The sequence below is a fragment of the Oncorhynchus clarkii genome, chromosome 14 (genome assembly GCF_045791955.1).
Source record: "Oncorhynchus clarkii lewisi isolate Uvic-CL-2024 chromosome 14, UVic_Ocla_1.0, whole genome shotgun sequence".
NCBI lineage: Eukaryota > Metazoa > Chordata > Actinopteri > Salmoniformes > Salmonidae > Oncorhynchus > Oncorhynchus clarkii.
Genome location: NC_092160.1, coordinates 3,639,171 through 3,658,251, shown reverse-complemented (window position 1 = coordinate 3,658,251; position 19,081 = coordinate 3,639,171). Strand labels below are relative to the sequence as shown.

Sequence of the window (19,081 nt, the reverse complement as noted above, 5' to 3'; positions counted from 1 at the left end):
CAGATGTTTGCTGCCGTTTGATATCTGGAATCAAACTAGCTACGCTTCATTCATTTGAACAGGACTTCTCTGATCCACTCTCCCCCTTTTCTTATTTGATCAATCTAGCATTAATGTTTTAGTATGCCGACCTCATTTCTTCTTAGAAATCATACAACTATTTTGCCTGAGCATAAATTGCATTGCTGTCAATGTCAGTGGCGGATTCAGTGTTGGCGGTGCAAGTGGTACATCACATAAACGGAGTCAGGGGCGTGTACATATGTCCATCAGTTTAACTGCCAGCGCCAGTTGAGCGAAAGATCCGCTCAGTGGAGAAGCTTTTGTCAGGTAGGTCAAATATTCACAAGAACCAATTCCCTTGCCACAGACTGCCTGCTCTCCTTCATCCTCATGCTGTGCTGAGGCATTGCTACCTGACTGCCCGTCAGTCATTTTCTGTAGGAGAAAGCAGCATTCCACCCCTGGTTCCTGGTGATGGAAGCAGCCTCCCACTTACATGCTTCTAATAAGCGCTGCAGTCGAGGGCTTGGAGCAAATGCCTGGTGCACCACTTCACACACATCTCTTTCTCGCCCTCCTGTAGATGTAGGCTTCAGCGAGAGTGCTTCTCCTGCTGAGCAGAGGTGCGTGGGCAGCGATGGTTGAGTGGCGTCTAGCACGGACTGGCTGGTTGCCCGGGGCAACCCTAGTGGTAGGGGGTGGTGGGCGACGTAGATGTAGGCACCACTGCCAGGTAGTTAGAGGGAACATACCCCCTCTGTTCCCGCACCTCCACCAGGCTCCAGTCGCGGCTACCCCTTTTGTCGTGGGGTTCCAGCACTCTGATTGGTTCCCCCACCCTCAGAGAGACCTCGTGACTGCTCCTTGCCGTGAAGTCATAGCCTGCAAACACCTGCAACGATACCGCGGTGGACAGACAGAGAGTAAACAAGGCTTTATTATCGAGCATGGTGTTCTAACAGAGATTGATGTCCTAGCAGTCTAGCAGGGCTAATTGCTGTTTTTAGCCTGGTGGTCTGGCCAACGCCATTAGTAAACACAGCTCTTCTCTGGACAACAGGACTTTAGAAAGTTGGGCCATCAGCAGGGCATGTAAGTGCAGTTTAGGGCTCCGCTGTGAGGCCTGTGAATGTAGTGGACTTATAATCACCTTCAGTCTCCTCTGCTCACAAAGGCACAGAAATGACAGACTCAAAATGGACCACCCAAGTTGAAGAATTCAAGCCTTAGGGGGATTGTCACCTGCCTATGATTAGTTATCACACTTCCAGCGGTACATGATGATGGCTGGCTATAAGGGTATGATAAATGCCTCCCAAAGGTCATGAGGAGAATCACTCACTTTTACAACTTGTGACATTTCTTTCTTTTTAATAATGTATTTGAGCCAGTTGTGTTGTGACAAGGTAGGGGTGGTATACAGAAGATAGCCCTATCTGGGAAAAGACCAAGTCCATATTATGGCAAGAACAGCTCAAATAAGCAAAGAAAAACAACAGTCCATCATTACTTCTTTAAGACATGAAGGTCAGTCAATGCAGAAAATTTCAAGAACTTTGAAAGTTTCTTCAAGTTCAGTCGCAAAAAAAAGTGCTATGATGAAACTGACTCTCATGAGGATCGCCACAGGAAAGGAACACCCTGAGTTACCTCTGCTGCAGAGGACAAGTTCATTAGAGTTACCAGCTTCTGAAATTGCAGCCCAAATAAATGCTTCACAGAGTTCAAGTAACCATGTATAAACCAATGTATACTGATGTTTGAAGAGCTAAAACAAATCAATGAATAAAACACTCAGAATATAGTTTGGGGGAACTCTGCGTACCAACACTGCTGACAAGGGTAAGCAGCCAATTTGGAGTTTTCCACTAAAAACCCTCACACGCATCTGATAGGGTTTGATTGATGGGAAGCTGTCCCCCCCACCACCCACCCCTCACGCTGCTCTGGCCCTCGTGTCACTCACCCGTGTGAAGTTGCCCCTAGATGCTAATCTTGGCTCAGATTAGCATTTTTTCCCCCCACTAATGGTTAAGGGATAGTTCACCTAAGTTACACAATTACATTGGTTTCCTTAGCCTGTAAGAAGTCTCTGGACAAGGTAATGACATCAATCCATGCTTTGTTTCTTTTGTAATGTTTCCACATGGCTAACACTATTTTAGCATTTGTTTGTGCCACAAATGCCATTCTAATCATGGGAGTAAATGTTTCACATATCATGTCCAAATCATCCGAAAGTATCTCACGTTGAATGTGAAGCTCAACAAAATCACTTCAAATCAAAACTTTTTCACATGCCCCGAAAACAAATGCAGACTTTACCGTGAAATGCTTACTTACAAGCCCTTAACTCTTCTTGAACTGCACTGTTGGTTAAGAAAATATGTACCAAGTAGACTAAAATCAAAAGTAACAGGTTAGTTGAGGTAATTTGTACATGTAGGTGAAGTGACTATGCATAGATAATAAACAGCGAGTAGCAGCAGTGTACAAAAGGGAGGGTCAATGTAAATTGTCTGGTCGCGATTGTATTAATTGTTCAACAGTCTTATGGCTTGGGGGGGGGGGGGGGGTAGAAGCTGTTGAGGAGCCTTTTAGTCCTAGACTTGGCGCTCTGGTACCGCTTGCTGTGAGGTAGCAGAGAAAACAGTCTATATCTTGGGTGACTGGAGTCTCTGACAATTTTATGGGCTTTCCTCTGACACCGCCTATTATATTAGTCCTGGATGGCAGGAAGCATGGCCCCAGTGATGTACACACTACCCTCTGTAGCACCTTACGGTCAGATGCCGAGCAGTTGCCATACCAGACAGTGTTGCAACCAGTCAGGATGATATCGATGGTGCAGCTGTAAAACCTTTTGAGGATCTGGGAACCCATTCCAAATCTTTTCAGTCTCCTGAGGGTGGAAAGGTTTTGTCGTGCCCTCTTCATGATTGTTTGTTGGTGATGGACACCAAGGAACTTGAAACTCGACCCGTTCCACTACAGCCCCATCGATGTCAATGGGGGCCTGCTCAGCCCGCCTTTTCCTGTAGTCAACGATCAGCTCCTTTGTCTTGCCCACATTGAGGGAGAGGTTGTTGTCCTGGCACCACACTGCCAGTTCTCTGGGGAGGGGACTAAGTACTCACCCCTGAGGGGCACCAGTGCTAAGGATTAGCGTGGCAGAAGTGTTGTTGCCTACTCTTACAACCTGGGGGCGGCCCGACAGGAAGTCCAGGATCCAGTTGCTGAGGGAGATATTTAGTCCCAGAGTCCTTAGCTTAGTGATGAGCTTCGTGGGCACTATGGTGTTGAACACCAGGCTGTAGTCAATGAACAGCATTCTCACATAGGTGTTCCTTTTGTCCAGGTGAGAAGGGGCAGTGTGGAGTGTAATTGAGATTGCATCATCTGTTGATCCGTTGGGGCAAATTGGAGTGGGTCAAGGGTGTCTGGCAGGATGCTGTTGATGTGAGCCATGACCAGCCTTTCAAAGCACTTCATGGCTACAGACTTGAGTGCTACGGGTCGGTAGTCATTTAGGCAGGTTACCTTAGTGTTCTTGGGCACAGGGACTATGGTGGTCTGCTTGAAACATGTAGGTATTACAGACTCAGTCAGGGAGAGGTTGAAAATGTCAGTGAAGACACTTATTTTATTTTTTATAACACCTTTATTTAACCAGGTAGGCCAGTTGAGAACAAGTTCTAATTTACAACTGCGACCTGGCCTAGATAAAGCAAAAACGTGCGACAAAAGAACACACGAGGCTTTACCTAGCTAAGACTTATAGATGACCTGGAGCCAGTGGGTCTGGCGACGAATATGTAGCGAGGGCCAGCCGACGAGAGCATACAGGTTGCAGTGGTGGGTGGTATATGGGGATGGCACTGTGATAGACAGCATCCAATTTGCTGAGTAGAGTGTTAGCCAAAGTCAAGGATCGGTAGGATAGTCAGTTTTACGAGGGTATGTTAGACAGCATGAGGGAAGGATGTTTTGTTGCGAATTAGGAAGCCGATTATAGATTTACATTTTGGATTAGAGATGCTTAATATGAGTCTGGAACCGTCCACAGTAGTGATACTATTCGGGTTGGCGGGTAGCGATCGGTTGAAGAGCATGCATCTAGTTTTACTAGTGTATAAGAGCTTTTGGAGGCCACGTAAGGAGTGTTGTATGGCATTGAAGCTCGTTTGGAGGTTTGTTAACAGTGTCCAAAGAAGGGCCAGATGTATACAGAATGGTGTTGTCTGCGTAGAGGTGTATCAAGGAATCACCCTCAGCAAGAGCGACATCCTTGATATATACAGAGAAAAAAGTTGGCCAGAGAATTGAACCCTGTGGTACCCCCATAGAGACTGCCAGAGGTCTGGACAACAGGCCCTCCGATATGACACACTGAACTCTATCTGAGAAGTAGTTGGTGAACCAGGCGAGTCAATCATTTGAGAAAACAAGGCTGTCGAGTCTGCCGATAAGAATACAGTGATTGACAGAGTCGAAAGCCTTGGTCAGGTCGATGAAGACGGCTGCACAGTACTGTCTTTTAGCGATGGAGGTTATGATATCGTTTAGTACCTTGAGCATGGCTGAGGTGCACCTGTGACCAGCTCGGAAACTGGATTGCGCAGCGGAGAAGGTAAGGTGGGATTCTAAATGGTCAGTGATCTCTTTGTTTAACTTGGCTTTTGAAGACTAGAAAGAGAGGGCAGGATGGATATAGGTCTAACAGTTTGGGTCTAGAGTGTCTCCCCCTTTGAAGAAGGGGATGACCGCGGCAGCTTTCCAATCTTTATGAATCTCGGACGATACGAAAGAGAGGTTGAACAGACTAGTAATAGGGGTTGCAGCAATGGCGGCGGATAATTTTACAAAGAGAGGGTCCAGATTGTCTAGCCCAGCTGATTTGTACGGTCCAGGTTTTACAGCTCTTTCAGAACATCTGCTACCTGGATTTGGGTGAAGGAGAATCTGGGAGGCTTGGGCAAGTAGCTGTTGGAGGTGCGGACCTGTTGGCCGGGGTAGCCAGGAGGAAAGCATGGCCAGCCGTTAGAGAAATGCTTACTGAAATTCTCAATTATCGTGGATTTAAAATCGGTGGTGACAGTGTTTACTAGCCTCAGTGCAATGGGCAGCTGGGAGGAGGTGCTCTTATTCTCCATGGACTTTAGTGTCCCAGAACTTTTTGGAGTTAGAGCTACAGGATGCAAATTTCTGTTTGAAAAAGATAGCCTTTGCTTTCCTAACTGACTGTGTATATTGGTTCCTGACTTCCCTGAAAAGTTGCATATACCGGGGACTATTCGATGCTAGTGCAGTACGCCACAGGATGTTTTTGTGCTGGTCGAGGGCAGTCAGGTCTGGAGTGAACCAAGGGCTATATCTGTTCTTAGTTCTACATTTTGTGAAAGGGGCATGCTTATTTAAGATGGTGAGGAAATTACTTAAAGAACAACCAGGCATCCTCAACTGACGGGATGAGGTCAATATCCTTCCAGGATACCCGGGCCAGGTCGATTAGAAAGGCCTACTCGCAGAAGTGTTTTAGGGAGCATTTGACAGTGATGAGGGGTGGTCATTTGACCACGGACCCATAACTGATGCAGGCAATGAGGCAGTGATAGCTGAGATCCTGATTGAAAACAGCAGAGGTGTATATGGAGGGCAAGTTGGTCAGGATAATATCTATGAGGGTGCCCATATTTACAGATTTAGGGTTGTACTTGGTGGGTTCACTTGACAGTTGGTCCGCGTATGCGTCGAGTACACATCCGGGTAATCCGTCTGGCCCAGCAGCTTTGTGAATGTTGACCTGTTTAAAGGTTTTGTTCACATCGGCTACCGAGAGTGTTATCACACAGTCATCCAGAACAGCTGGTGCTCTCGTGTATGCTTCAGTGTTGCTTGCCTTGAAGCGAGCATAAAAAAGGCATTTAGCTCATCTGGTAGGCTCGCGTCACTGGGCAGCTCACGTCTGGGTTTCCCTTTGTAGTCCGTAATAGTTTTCAAGCCCTGCCACATCCGATGAGTGTCAGAGCCGGTGTAGTAGGATTCAATCTTAATCCTGTATTGACGCTTTGCTTGTTTGATGGTTCGTCTGAGGGCAAAGCGGGATTTCTTATAAACGTCCGGCATTAGTCTCCCGCTCCTTGAAAGCGGCAGCTCTAGCCATTAGCTAGATGCGGATGGATGTTGCCTGTAATCCATGGCTTCTGGTTGGAATATGTATGTACAGTCACTGTGGGGACGACGTCGTCGATGCACTTATTGATGAAGCCGATGACTGAGGTGGTGTACTCCTCAATGCCATTGGATGAATCTCAGAACATATTCCAGTTTGTGCTAGCGAAACAGTCCTGTAGTGTAGCATCCGCGTCATCTGACCTCTTCCATATTGAGCGAGTCACTGGTACTTCCTGCTTTAGTTTTTGCTTGTAAGCAGGAATCAGGAGGATAGAATTATGGTCAGATTTAGCAAATGAAGGGCGGGGGAGAGCTTTGTATGCATCTCTGTGTGTGGAGTAAAGGTGGTCTAGGATTTTTATTTCTCTCTGGTTGCACATGTGACATGCTGGTAAAAATGAGGTGAAACGGATTTAAGTTTGCCTGCATTAAAAGATCCTGCCACTAGGAGCGCTGCTTCTGGGTGAGCATTTTCTTCTTTGCTTATGGCCTTATACAGTTGGTTGAGAGCAGTCTGAGTGCCAGCTTCGTTCTGTGGTGGTAAATAGACAGCTGTGAATAATATAGATGAGAAATCTTGGTAGATAGTGTGGTCTACAGCTTATCATATGGTCTACAGCTTATCATAAGGTACTCTACCTCAGGCTAGCAATACCTCGAGACTTCTTTAATATTAGACATCGCGCACCAGCTGTTATTGACAAATAAACACACATACCCCCCACCCCTCGTCTAACCACAGGTAGCGTCTCTGTTCTACCAGTGCATGGAAAATCCCGCTAGCTCTATATTGTCCGTATCGTCGTTCAGCCACGTCTCGTGAAACACTTAGATGTTTTGAACATGCTAATATCGGTCCAACTTGAATGGGATTTGTGCCACAAATGCTAAAACGTTAGCATGTGGAAACAGTGCCAGGGGGGAAAAAAACAAAGCATGGATTGCTGTCATCTAGTCTATAGACTGCTTACAGGGTAAGGAAACCAATAAGTCATTTTGTAATTTGGGTGAACTATCCCTTTAAGATTAGGATTGGGGAGGGGGACACTGATCCTAGATCTGTACTTAGGGGAAACTTTACCAGGAGTGTCACTTACCTGGAAGCAGGGCATGGTCATCGACAGAGTCCTCACGGGCTGGGGTGTATCAGGGGAGAAGGAGTGTCGCCTGACGTCAGGGGTGTAGGAGTGTCGCCTGACACCTCCAGCACAATCCATGGTAGTGACTGTCAGATGAGGGGACGGGGGAGGGTCCATGGTTACCTGGTGGTAACGCACCAGTTTGGAGGAGGGGACGTATCCTCTTGGACCTGAAAACAGATTGTGTAATGGATGATCATAAAACATGAGTTTATCAATTTTATACTGTAATAAGATACGTTATAAACAACATATTATCCAATAACTGATCTAATCTATTTGATAGATAGAATTAAACACTTACTGTGAGTACACAGCCAGCAGTAACAGTAAACAACCTTTAGATGTCTCCACTAACTGGTGGTGGCGGAACCAGAATTCTAGTTTGGTATTCACTGCTACATTGAAAGACAACTCAATACATTGACTAACTAAAGGACTGACTTTCCTTTAGAATGTGAAGCAGTGTGTTCTTTTAAAAGATCACCCCCTCAAGTGAAAAGGTGAGATATCCTGGAGGTCTTACCCCCTGCGTCGACCAGCCAGCGGCGTCTGTCCCCCCGTGTGTCCATCTCACTGATGATGGCCACCAGCTCTCCTCTGTTCAGGCTCAGGTCCAGGTCTCTAGTCCCCACCACATGACCCGTCAGCTGGTAGATCTTGCCTGAGCCGTGCTTGTCTGTCAGGACCTTCAGACACTTCTGAGACCCAGGGCTGAGAGGCTGGGAGGACACAAATGAACAGAACAGGGGCGTGCTCATTACGCACCAAACAGAAGGGAACTGACTGAAACAGGGAGACTACCTGGATTTATCCAATAATAAAATGCTACGTTTTCACTTTCCGTTGCAAAAAGTTGAAACGGTGTGCCCTAATGAACCAATACTGTTTGATCAGGAACATAGTTATGCAGCAATCAGGCACATAATCAAGCAACATACAGTAGTTCAACTAATTAGCAGCATCAAAATAAAAGTGTATTGGTCGTGTACACAGTTTAGAAGATGTTATAGCGGGTGAAGGTGAAATGCTTACGTTACCATCTCCTAACGACGCAGTAAAATGTCAAACAAATAATCACACACAAAGAAATCAAGAAATGTCGTAACAAATCCAATAGCACTGTAATCCTAATGCAATCTATATACACCCGATGAAGACATACTAACAATATATACAGCAGTAGATGTAGTGTACAAAACATTAGGAACACCTTCCTAATATTCAGTTGCACCCCCTTTTGCCCTCAGAACAGCCTCAATTCGTCAGGGAATGGACGCTACAAGGTCTCGAAAGTGTTCCACACGGATGCTGGCCCATTTTGTCTCCAATCCTTCCCACAGTTGTGTTAAGTTGGCTGGATGTCTTTTGGGTGGTGGGACCATTCTTGATACACATGGTAAACTGTCGAGCGCGAAAAGCACAGCAGCATTGCAGTTCTTGACTCACTCAAACTGGTGCGCCTTGGCACCTACTACCATACCCCATTCAAAGGCACTTAAATATATTTTCTTGCCCCATTCACCTTCTGAAAGGCACACACACAATCCATGTCTCAATTGTCTCGAGGCCTAAAAATCCTTCTTTAACCTGTCTCCTTCCCTTCATCTACACTGATTGAAGTGGATTTAACAAGGGGCATCAATTAGGGATTATAGCTTTCACCTGGTCAGTATGTCAGGGGTAGGCAAACTTGATGTTTTTGATTTAACCAACCTGGAAGACCAGGTGTGTGGAATTTAGGCAATCATTGAACTGATCAATTAGCTGGTCAGGTGTTGTGACTAGTTGGAACAAAATTGTGCAGTACCTGTAGCACTCCAGGAACACGTTTGCCAACCCTCTAGTCTATGTTTTGTACACCCAGTGTGTATTAAGAGTGAGCACTCATTAACCCTGGTGTTTGTTCACCTGCTTAGCTTCCCCCGGGGTGACTTGTAAGGTTTATGGCTTTACTATCTCACCTAAGAGCAGCTAATGAAGTGATCCCATGTCTTTCTACGGCTGTAGAAATGGTGCCTGTAAGTGAGAGCCATCGCCAGCCACAAATGAGCTACCCATCCTCACTACTGCTGCCATGTATGCCTGTAGATCTGACATGCTGAGTCTCATTACTATCATATAGGATCCATCGCAAATGGCACCCTATTTCCGATGTAGTGCACTACTTTTAACCAGGGCCCATCTGTTCTGAGGGCTGCTCACACTGCAAACATAAAGACATAAAACACAGATTTTATATGGGCTGTGTGAGAGGTCTAGATTAGTCAGACATGAAACCAGACCCTTTCTCTCTCCTCTTCTCTTGGCTTCTTCACATTCTCATCACTTAAAGTAATGCGTAGTGGTGATGATATGAGCCACGCGTTAGCTGGAGTGAAGGTATTACTGCATTATGACTAAGCAAAATGAATGGCGCTTTCTGTTCTAACTGGGTAGGAAAGGTAATGGAATTTCCAGTTTGCTATTTATGCATGTTGAACAGAAACTTTGTGTTTTGTGAACGTGACATGTCCTAGTGTGTTAGTTTTGACAAATGGCTTATGCTTAGTTACAGTACTGTCCCCTCAGGCAGCACACCTTCCTCAGAACCTTCAACAGGTAAACAGGTCATCTCGGTTAACTCGGAACTAAAATACTGCACAATTTGGTTAGCCCGTCTGTCCACGAGAGATTACTCAACAGGTAACACCACAACTCTAAGGCTAATATAAATAACCATCCTGATCCAATTCAGGTTATTCCAAACACATGATGGGTTCAGATAATAAGAACATTTACAGTGAATGGGTCTAGTATGAATCGTCCTGCTGCGTGAGGCTGTGGATGTATACACGCACTGTCCCTGGCGATGTTCCCCGGCAACAAGTCACATCGCCACCAACCAAACAACAGATTATAGTGCAGCTTCTGTTGGGATTGACCTGGACAATGGGAGCATTGAGTTGGTCCTCCACATTCCGACACAGAGTCTCCAGCATCCTCGCACCCTCCAGCACCGAACACTCTGCCCACTCCCAGAATGCATTAGGCTCCAGGGAACTGTGAGGGAGCTGCAAAGAGAGGTCAGACAAAACAAGTTTAGAAAGATAGTCAAGTTCAACTTCAGCTGCAACTTCAGCTGCATCTCTGGCCTTGGGCATAGTTCTCACTAATCAATCACTGAAAGTGACAAGAAAATTGCAACACAACGTGCTTATCTTGGCAAAGGAGAAATGCTCACTAGCAGGGACGTAAACTCATTTGTGCACACCATTTGAGAGAAATACGCTTCCTGTGCGTATAGAACATTTCTGGGATCATTTATTTCAACTCATGAAACATGGGACCAACACTTCACATGTTGCTTTTATATTTTTGTTCAGTGTATAAACAACTGACAGCAGATTCACTGGCTGAAATGGTCAATTGCAATGGTCAGCATTGGTCGTCCACAGATACACTTTAGTAAAGGGTATCTTGCTACCCCCTCTAAACCCTTCTACAGTGACTGTGGTGTACCTACTACCCCACCTGCTGGGCAAAGCCCTGGAAGAGCTGCTCCATGTCTGCAGCCAGGTCCTTGTGCAGGCAGCTGAAGGCCCCCAGCATGCCCCAGAGCAGGGTGAGGGCCAGGCCATTGAACTGGGGCAGCTCGTTGAGGAGCAACGTGTTGATGGTCTTATAGGTGTTTGCCACCGCCTGCTCATCGTAGCTCAGACTGGGCTTCTCTTCGATCAGCTCGTAGTCAAGCAGCTTGTCCAGGCGCTTACGGATCAGGTTACGAGGCCCCACCAGCAGTTCTCGAAGGGCACAGAGGGGCTTGTGGACCAACGTCCTCATCCTCTTCTCCTGGATGTTGAGTGGGGGATGGGGAGAGGAAGAGGGAAATATTAGGGAATAGAGAGTGGGGGAGGGCGATGGACAGAGGCATGAGGTCCGGGCAGTGCAATCTGAAGCCTGAAGGACATGTGGGAAAGTGAAACACGACCATGGGCGCAATTCAATAAAAATGGTCTGTCCTCCAAGCCAACTTATATTCCGATGCCCATTGTTGTAGCATGCATAACAAAGTGGTACTTTGGCTTGACTCACAAATGTCGGAAGTATCCATTGTCTCAATGCTGCTGTGATTTCCTTGTAGCATATAGCAGGCTTCTCGCCGTCCATGTCAAGGTCAAACTCCTCCGGTCGACAGCTAAGGAATCTCTGTAATAGAACGATGGAAGAAAAGATGCCACACAAACTATATCTAGACACGGGAAACGCAAACAGAAAACTGAGGTAGTCGTCAGAAATGCATGGTTTATGACAGGCAGCGGCTGTTTGACAGTGGGGAGACTCTGCATTCAAATAGGTGCGGCAATGTGAAGGAGGCTGAAAACTTAAAACAGATTTTCTTACAACATCTTTACATGTTCAAATGCTCACCACTGAAACATGAGCCAAGGAGTTGTAGTTGACAGCTGGCGAGGAGGATTACCGATCCAACCGTGCTCATTATTTAGTGAGAAGAGGATGTCAAGCTAGAAGTGAATCTAAAGGGATCGGGCACTAATTGTATGTTGAGTGGAAAGCCAGGTGTAAACAACGTGATTCCAATGCTGTCATGGTGATGGTCTCCACGGCAAAGGGATTGGGTCTACAAAAGCTCACCTGCAGATGGCTGAGATACGTCTCCACATTTTCATGTAGCACGGCGATACCATTTTCAAGGAGATAGAAAAAGCCCTCCAAGGCATCAAACTCCTCATCAACCAACTGGAATTGAACCGAGGGAAGTTATTAAACAGCAAATTCAATACATTTTTACAGAGATTTAAGAATGTTCTACCATCCATTGCTAAAAAGAGACCCCCAGAGCTTCAGTGTGTGACTTGATGAATAATATGTCTAAAAATGTCCGCAAGGGAATACTCATAACCATGTGACATGCCACCAGCATAGCACGTGTCATTGTATTCAACTACTCTCTACATACTTTATGTAATAAATACTCCCCGGAGGTGTGAATCAAGGTTCGAATACAGCGAGACCTTTTAAGAAGTAAACACTGGTCATGTCATATGTTATCTCACAGCTTTTCCCATTCCCTATGTTTAATTATTAACCTAAAGGTGCTGAAGAAGGGCGTGTAGCTTCATTTTATGGCTGAGTGAACCTAACATCAGGAACAGGTACGGAAAGTGCCTTACCTTTGGTGCAATCCCCGTCTCATGCTTGATGAACTGACTCAGTCTGGCAGTCTTCTTTGCGATGCTGTGGCTATTCAGACGATTTATCTTATCCCTTATCGTCAAGGTTTCCGTCTTCTTGTATTTGTCGGCTGTGATGAGAAGACAAGAAATTCTAATATGGGTGTTCAGGAAAAAAAGTGAATGCAATGCCCACAATCTATCAATATCCTTGGTCTGAATAGTAAAACCAATCATAGGATTTGATTACAAGAACGTGATAGCCAGCATGTGTCCTCACCAACTTCTCGGAAGCGTTTGTACTCATTGATCCTGCAGTTGACGGCTACGGCGGCGTGGGCAGTCTGCTCCAGGAGAGAGTAGGCCGGGTGCCCAGGGTCTGTATGTTTCATGATGGTCTGGAGGAGAAGAGGGTAGCGAGCGATCCTTTGGACTGGCATCACCAGGAAGAAGCTCAGAGAGGTAGCATTCACCTCTGGCCTGTACACAACATAGTCTAAACGTGTCTTTTCTAGATTTGTAATGTGAGAAAGCTGTATTTTGACATCCGTAAAACATTTTTTTTTAAATGGGGTGTGATATTAAGGGCAATTTCAGTATTGTATTTCAATTGGACAATAGAGACAATGTATGGTACGAACAGGAATACAGAAAGTGAGACAAAGGTACATACATCCACCTCTGGCCTGTATCAACACATATACTGTGACAATACTGAAGGATGGACATTGTATTTCATTGTGAACAAAAGGTCTAAGTTAGCCTGGACCCAGACGGGTTTGTGCTGTATGCCCTATTGGGTGTTTGGCATGAAAACGACCATAGATTTGGGGCCAGGATAGGAACAGAAATGCAGAGAGAGAGATAAACGTACGCTGAGGACTTGATGACTTTCACCATCTCAGTCCACAGGGGTTCTTTCTGTTTGTAGCTGTTCTCTAACGCTGTGACGGTGTTGTAGTTGGACAGGTACTCCTTGTAAGCCGACTCTATGTCTGTTGATAGACTGAGGAAGGCGTCACCTGAAGGGAATATGAATCAAGTATTTATGACGTGACATTAATGTACATTTATGCCTCCCATGCGGGTCCTTCATCCGTCCCCATGGAGCGTTGCTAAGGTGATTTGTCACATGCTCCGAATACAACAGGTGTAGAATTTCCCGTGAAATGCTTACTTACGAGCCTTTTCCCAATAACGCAGAGATTTAACAAGTGATAATAAGGGAGCATAGCTTTCACCTGGATTCACCTGATCAGTCTGTGATAGAAGTGTTTTCTACACTCAGTGTATATTTGTCTCTCTAACCATTCTTGCAGGTTAGAGCTCTGCAGAAGAGATGAATGTTTGAACACCTAGCCATCCAGCTGCTGAGCGAGGTCAACTAAATAATGGAAAAAAGGAACTCTGACACGCCGGCACTCTTGTTTACTCCACATTGAAATATAGAAAGGGCAAACAAGGTCGCAACAGAGAGAGGGAGTTTGTTTTTCCCATTATTTTGCTGACCTCTCCAAGCAGCGTGACTGCAAGGTGTACTGTATGAAGTGTTTGGTTTGCAACACCACGGAGGGAAATGTGCTAATAGGCTTTTAATACACGCAGGTATGTAGTACACATAATGAGAAGCAGCTGGTACCAATAGTCCTGTGAAACAGAGGTGGTTGACGTGAGCCTATTCTTGAATAGCCCCATAGAATTAGTAGGTGGGGTGGTGCAGGTGTGAATATGTTACTAAGTACCTGTGAGTAAGAATCACTAGGTGTGATAGTGTATGTTTGAGGTGTGAAGGTAGACCGCCATGGTAACAGTCCTGCAGTACTGCTCCTGTATGGCTCAGTTGGTAGAGCATGGCGCTTGCAATGCCAGGAATGTGGGTTCAATTCCCACGGCCACCCGTTAGTAAATGATTTTGATAAAATAATCTGCTAAATGGAATATATTATTGTTATTACTGTATTGTTGCTACTTACACAGGGTCTCCAGGAAGAGAGGATCATGGGGCGTGACCTGCTTCTGGTCCAGGAGGCTGAGGAGGCGTCCCGACACATCAATCACCTCCTCTATGTACAGGAACATGCTGTCCAGGTTAGGCAGCTGAGGCGGTGGTGGGGAGGATGGTACACCATTTATCATAACGACTTTACTTCTCCACAAAGGGAATCATTCACCCACCACTACTCTACCTCCTCCTCCTATCCACCTTTCTATCCATTCTCCTCCCTGTCTCTCACCCTCTGCATCCTCCTCCCTCTTTCCGTCCATCCACCAACAGTAGCCCTCATCATTACCACTGGCTGATGCATAGACAGGCTTGCCTTCCAGCCCATAAAATGTGATTTCATCCTGTTTTTACAAGACTCATTTTAAGCACAACCTTTTATTCAAATACATTTGATGATATGGCAATGTAAATACCTTCAGATACAGGAAAGGAAATATTGCCTGGTGCTTCAAGATAACCATTCCTTAGAGATTTGTCTATTGACTTTAGACCCACTAGGGTCCATAGTTGTCCCCGGTCAAGTCACATGGTCAGGAAACTCCTAGCCCTGTGCAGTGGTGCAGTAGAAGTACCTGTAGTTTCTGCAGGTTGCTCCTGATGGTGCAGGTGCAGACCTGGAGGAGTCTCAGGTAGTTCCTCTCTGTGTAGATCAGCTCCTCTGTGGCCAGGAGCTGCCTCTGAGCCTCTCTCTCAGCCCTCTCCTTGGCTGCAGCCTCCTCAGCCGCAGCCTTCTCTGATGCATCCTCTGCTGGCGCCTCCACAAACACAGTCATCTTTGATAACAGCGAGAGACATATAGGGTCCTCCTCTGTGTCCACTGCCTCACACTCATCCGCTGTTCCCTCGCTCACCTCCGACCTCTTCTCTTTGGCCTCAGCTCTGGGACTTAGAGAAGGAGTATGGTTTCGTGGAGCTGGGGGAGCCAGGGTTGGGGTAGCTGGCTCAGCCCTCACTGGGCTTTCCATGCTGAGGCTGTCTGTCAGAGAAATAGAGGGTTAGCTCCATGTGGGGCCTGAGGTCTATATCCCACCCAGTAGTAGCAGCCAGTGGCAGGGCTATTATAGTGGGTCTGAATGGCTTATACTCTGCATTGTTTCCTGCCCTTTGAGCTGGAACACCATGTGTTCGCACAACATGGTCCTGCTTTTACAAAGCTGTTGCTGCTAAAGCAGTTTCCATTTTGAGCAGATTTCAATCAATCAATGTAATCAGGTTTACAGTGCCTTGAGAAAGTATTCAAACCCCTTGACTTATTCCACATTGTTGTGTTAAAGCCTGAATTCAAAATGTATTAAATTCTTGTTGTTTTTAATCACCCATCTACACACAATACCACATAATGAGAAAGTCAAAACATGTTTTTAGAAGTGTTTGAAAATGTATTAAAAAAAATAAATATCAAATTTAGGTACTCAACCCAGAGTCAATACTTTGAAGAATCACCTTCTGTGTAAGTCTCTAAGAGCTTTCCACACCTGGATTGTGCAACATTTGCCCATTATTCTTTTCAAAATGTTCAAGCTCTGTCAAATTGGTCGCTGATCATTGCTAGACAACCCTTTCCAAGGTCGTGCCATAGATTTTCAAGTAGATTTAAGTCAAAACTGTAACTCGGTCAGTAATATTCACTGTCTTATTGGTAAGCAACTCCAGCGTAGACTTGGCCTTGTGTTTTAGGTTATTGTCCTACTGAAAGGTGAATTCATCTCCCAATGTCTGGTGGAAAGCAGACTGAACCAGGTTCTCCTCTAAGAATGTGCCTGTGCTTAGCTCCATTCCATACATTTTTTATCCCAAAGATCTCCCCAGTCCTTAATAAAGGTAAATGTCACCAATTTTCAACTTAATCATCTCCAGCACCACCCCAACGTAAACATGTGAAAATGGCACGTTTCAAAGTTTTGTAGTGTTTCCAATGACATCGGTGTGCATAGGCATTGCCTTTTAATTGGTGGATGTCACTGTAAACAGCTTTCTTACACTCTTTTTTACTAAAAAAAAACATAGACGTGACATTTTCACATAATATGTTGATGTTGGAGCGGTGATGGAGATTACATTTCCTTTACCGATTACAATCATACCCATAACATGATCCAGCCACCACTATGCTTGAAAAATATGGAGAGCAGTACTCAGTAATGTGTTGTATTGGATTTGTCCCAAACATAACACTTTGTATTTTGAACAAAAAGTGAATTGCTTAGCCATATTTTTTTAGCAGTATTGCCTTTTTGCAGTAGTATTGCCTTTTTGCAGTAGTATTGCCTTTTTGCAGTAGTATTGCCTTTTTGCAGTAGTATTGCCTTTGCCTTTTTGCAGTAGTATTGCCTTTTTGCAGTAGTGCCTTTGCCTTTTTGCAGTAGTATTGCCTTTTTGCAGTAGTGCCTTTGCCTTTTTGCAGTAGTATTGCCTTTTTGCAGTAGTGCCTTTGCCTTTTTGCAGTAGTGCCTTTGCCTTTTTGCAGTAGTGCCTTTTTGCAAACAGGATGCATGTTTTGGATACTTTTTTATTCTGTACGGGCTTCCTTTTCACTCAGTCAATTAGGTTAGTATTGTGGAGTAACTACAATGTTGTTGATCCATTCTTAGTTCTCTAGTCACAGCCATTAAACTCTAACAGTTTTAAGTAACCATTGGGCTCATGGTGAAATCCCAGAGTGGTTACTTTCCTCTCCAGCAACTGAGTTAGGAAGAACGCCTGTATTTTTTTAAGTGACTGGTTGTATTAATACACCATCCAAAGTGTAATTAACTTCATCATGCTCAAAGGGATATTCAATGTCTGTTTTTTTAACCCATCTACTGTACCAATAGGTGCCCTTCTTTGCGAGGCATTGGAAAAACCTACCTGGTCTGTGGTTGAATCAGTGTTTGAAATTCACTGCTCGACTGAGGTACCTTACAGATAATTGTATGTGTGGGGTAGAGATGAGGTAGTCATCCAAAAATCATGTTAAACACTATTATTGCCCACAGAGTGAGTCCATGCAACTTAAGCACATTTGTATTATTATTATTTAGGCTTGCCATAAATGGTGTATTGTGTGTAAACCAGTGACCAAAAAAAATCTCAATTTAATCTATATAAACTCAGGCTGTAACACAACAAAATGTGGATGAAGTCAAGGGGTGTGAATACTTTCTGAAGGCACTATAGGCACCGTCTTTGACTCATTCATGTTATGGGAATACTGACTAGAAATGTGTGGAGTGACAGTCAGTGGTTGCGATTCAGCAGCGAAATTACTTGAAAAAAATGTTGACTTAGCTGTGGTTCACCACTGAACAAAAAAGTTATCAAAACAAAGTGATCTACCTAATGAGTCATAATGTTAATTAATAAAGGTGGTTAGAAATACAGACATTACATACACCCCACCATAACAAAACAGGTCTCTGGATTACTAGTTTAATAATCCAACATCAACAACAACAACCTCAGGCTGAAAATATCAGGTTCTCAGTGACAGTGCCAGCAGAAAACAACCATTAAGGCATATTACCTTGAGAAGAGGCCTGGGATCAGACTCAGCAGGGCTGGCGGGCCAAAGGATTGTGCTGCGGTTGTTGCCGTCGAGTGCCTGGCAAACACACCAACATAGACCACTGGTGTAACTTTCTCCACTGACTCACTCACTAACAGAGCTGTGGCATGGGTGTGAGTGGAGGCTTGTGGGGGAATGGGGGATGGGAGGGTCAGCGGCATGGGATGTTTGTTGGGGTAAAGTGGGAAGCAGATAGGGAGGTTGTAGGCTTTTAGCAGTGTGGAAAGGCCTGAGCACACACACAGCACATATCCTCTCTGTGCTGAATAAGCTGATTGACTGCAGCAGCCGGTGAAAAGGGAGGGATGCCTGCTCAGGAGGAAGCTCATTGGCTGGCACCCATTCAAGAAGAAAGGCTGGCCCGCCAGTAGAGAGACAGCACCATGCAGATTGATGTTTTCTCATAGGAAACAAAAGCTCATAGGGAATTCAATGCCAATTGCCACCCAAGTAATGGCGACCAAGCTTAGACTTCCTGACTGATGTCTTGAGATGTTGCTTCAAAATATCCAAATAATAAACTTCCGACTTCAACTGTAAGTAGTAAATTAAGGAGGATCAAGTTATGAAATTGGTGGAATTAGAGTATAATAGCTAAAGAGACGTGTATTCTCCATGTCTCCAGATTATATCTTCAAACTAAGGGCAAACGTGGTATGGCGGAACACAGCCACTCCATTGAATTGTTAGTGGTTGCTTTGCAATGCTTGCAGTTAGCCACTGACTCCTTCCTGACATAAATATTGTTGACATTTTCCAACTTGTGTAATCTTTATGTCCAATGGCCGATGAGCACTGATACATTTTATCTATAATTTCTCTTCATTATTTCTCTTCATATGACAAGGATTAAAACGATTTTCCAGTAGATTGTCGACTTGATTCATGATGATGACTGCTAGCTAAGACTTTGAAAGTGAGATGATGACAAAATGTGGGGCTCAAATCAGGTGGGGTTCTGCCCTGAATGACGGGTCGCCACTGAAACTGATATACAGACAAGCCAGTGGAGGCTGCTGAAGGCAGGACGGCTCTTAAT

The 19,081-nt window shown here is 45.0% G+C and overlaps 1 protein-coding gene across 1 annotated transcript; it reads right to left on the bottom strand.

The window, feature by feature from the left end:
* Positions 1–562: 562 nt before the first annotated feature.
* LOC139365910 (rho guanine nucleotide exchange factor 37-like) lies at positions 563–18,382 on the bottom strand. Its single transcript, XM_071102970.1, has 13 exons — positions 18,001–18,382; positions 15,069–15,467; positions 14,464–14,594; positions 13,365–13,512; positions 12,771–12,970; positions 12,491–12,621; positions 11,952–12,056; positions 11,391–11,504; positions 10,830–11,147; positions 10,241–10,369; positions 7,843–8,038; positions 7,275–7,486; positions 563–895 (listed from the first exon to the last, which is right to left on the bottom strand). Exons 1-13 carry the CDS (start codon positions 18,369–18,371, stop codon positions 689–691), a joined length of 2,661 nt encoding a protein of 886 aa, XP_070959071.1. The 5' UTR covers positions 18,372–18,382; the 3' UTR covers positions 563–688.
* Positions 18,383–19,081: the final 699 nt, after the last annotated feature.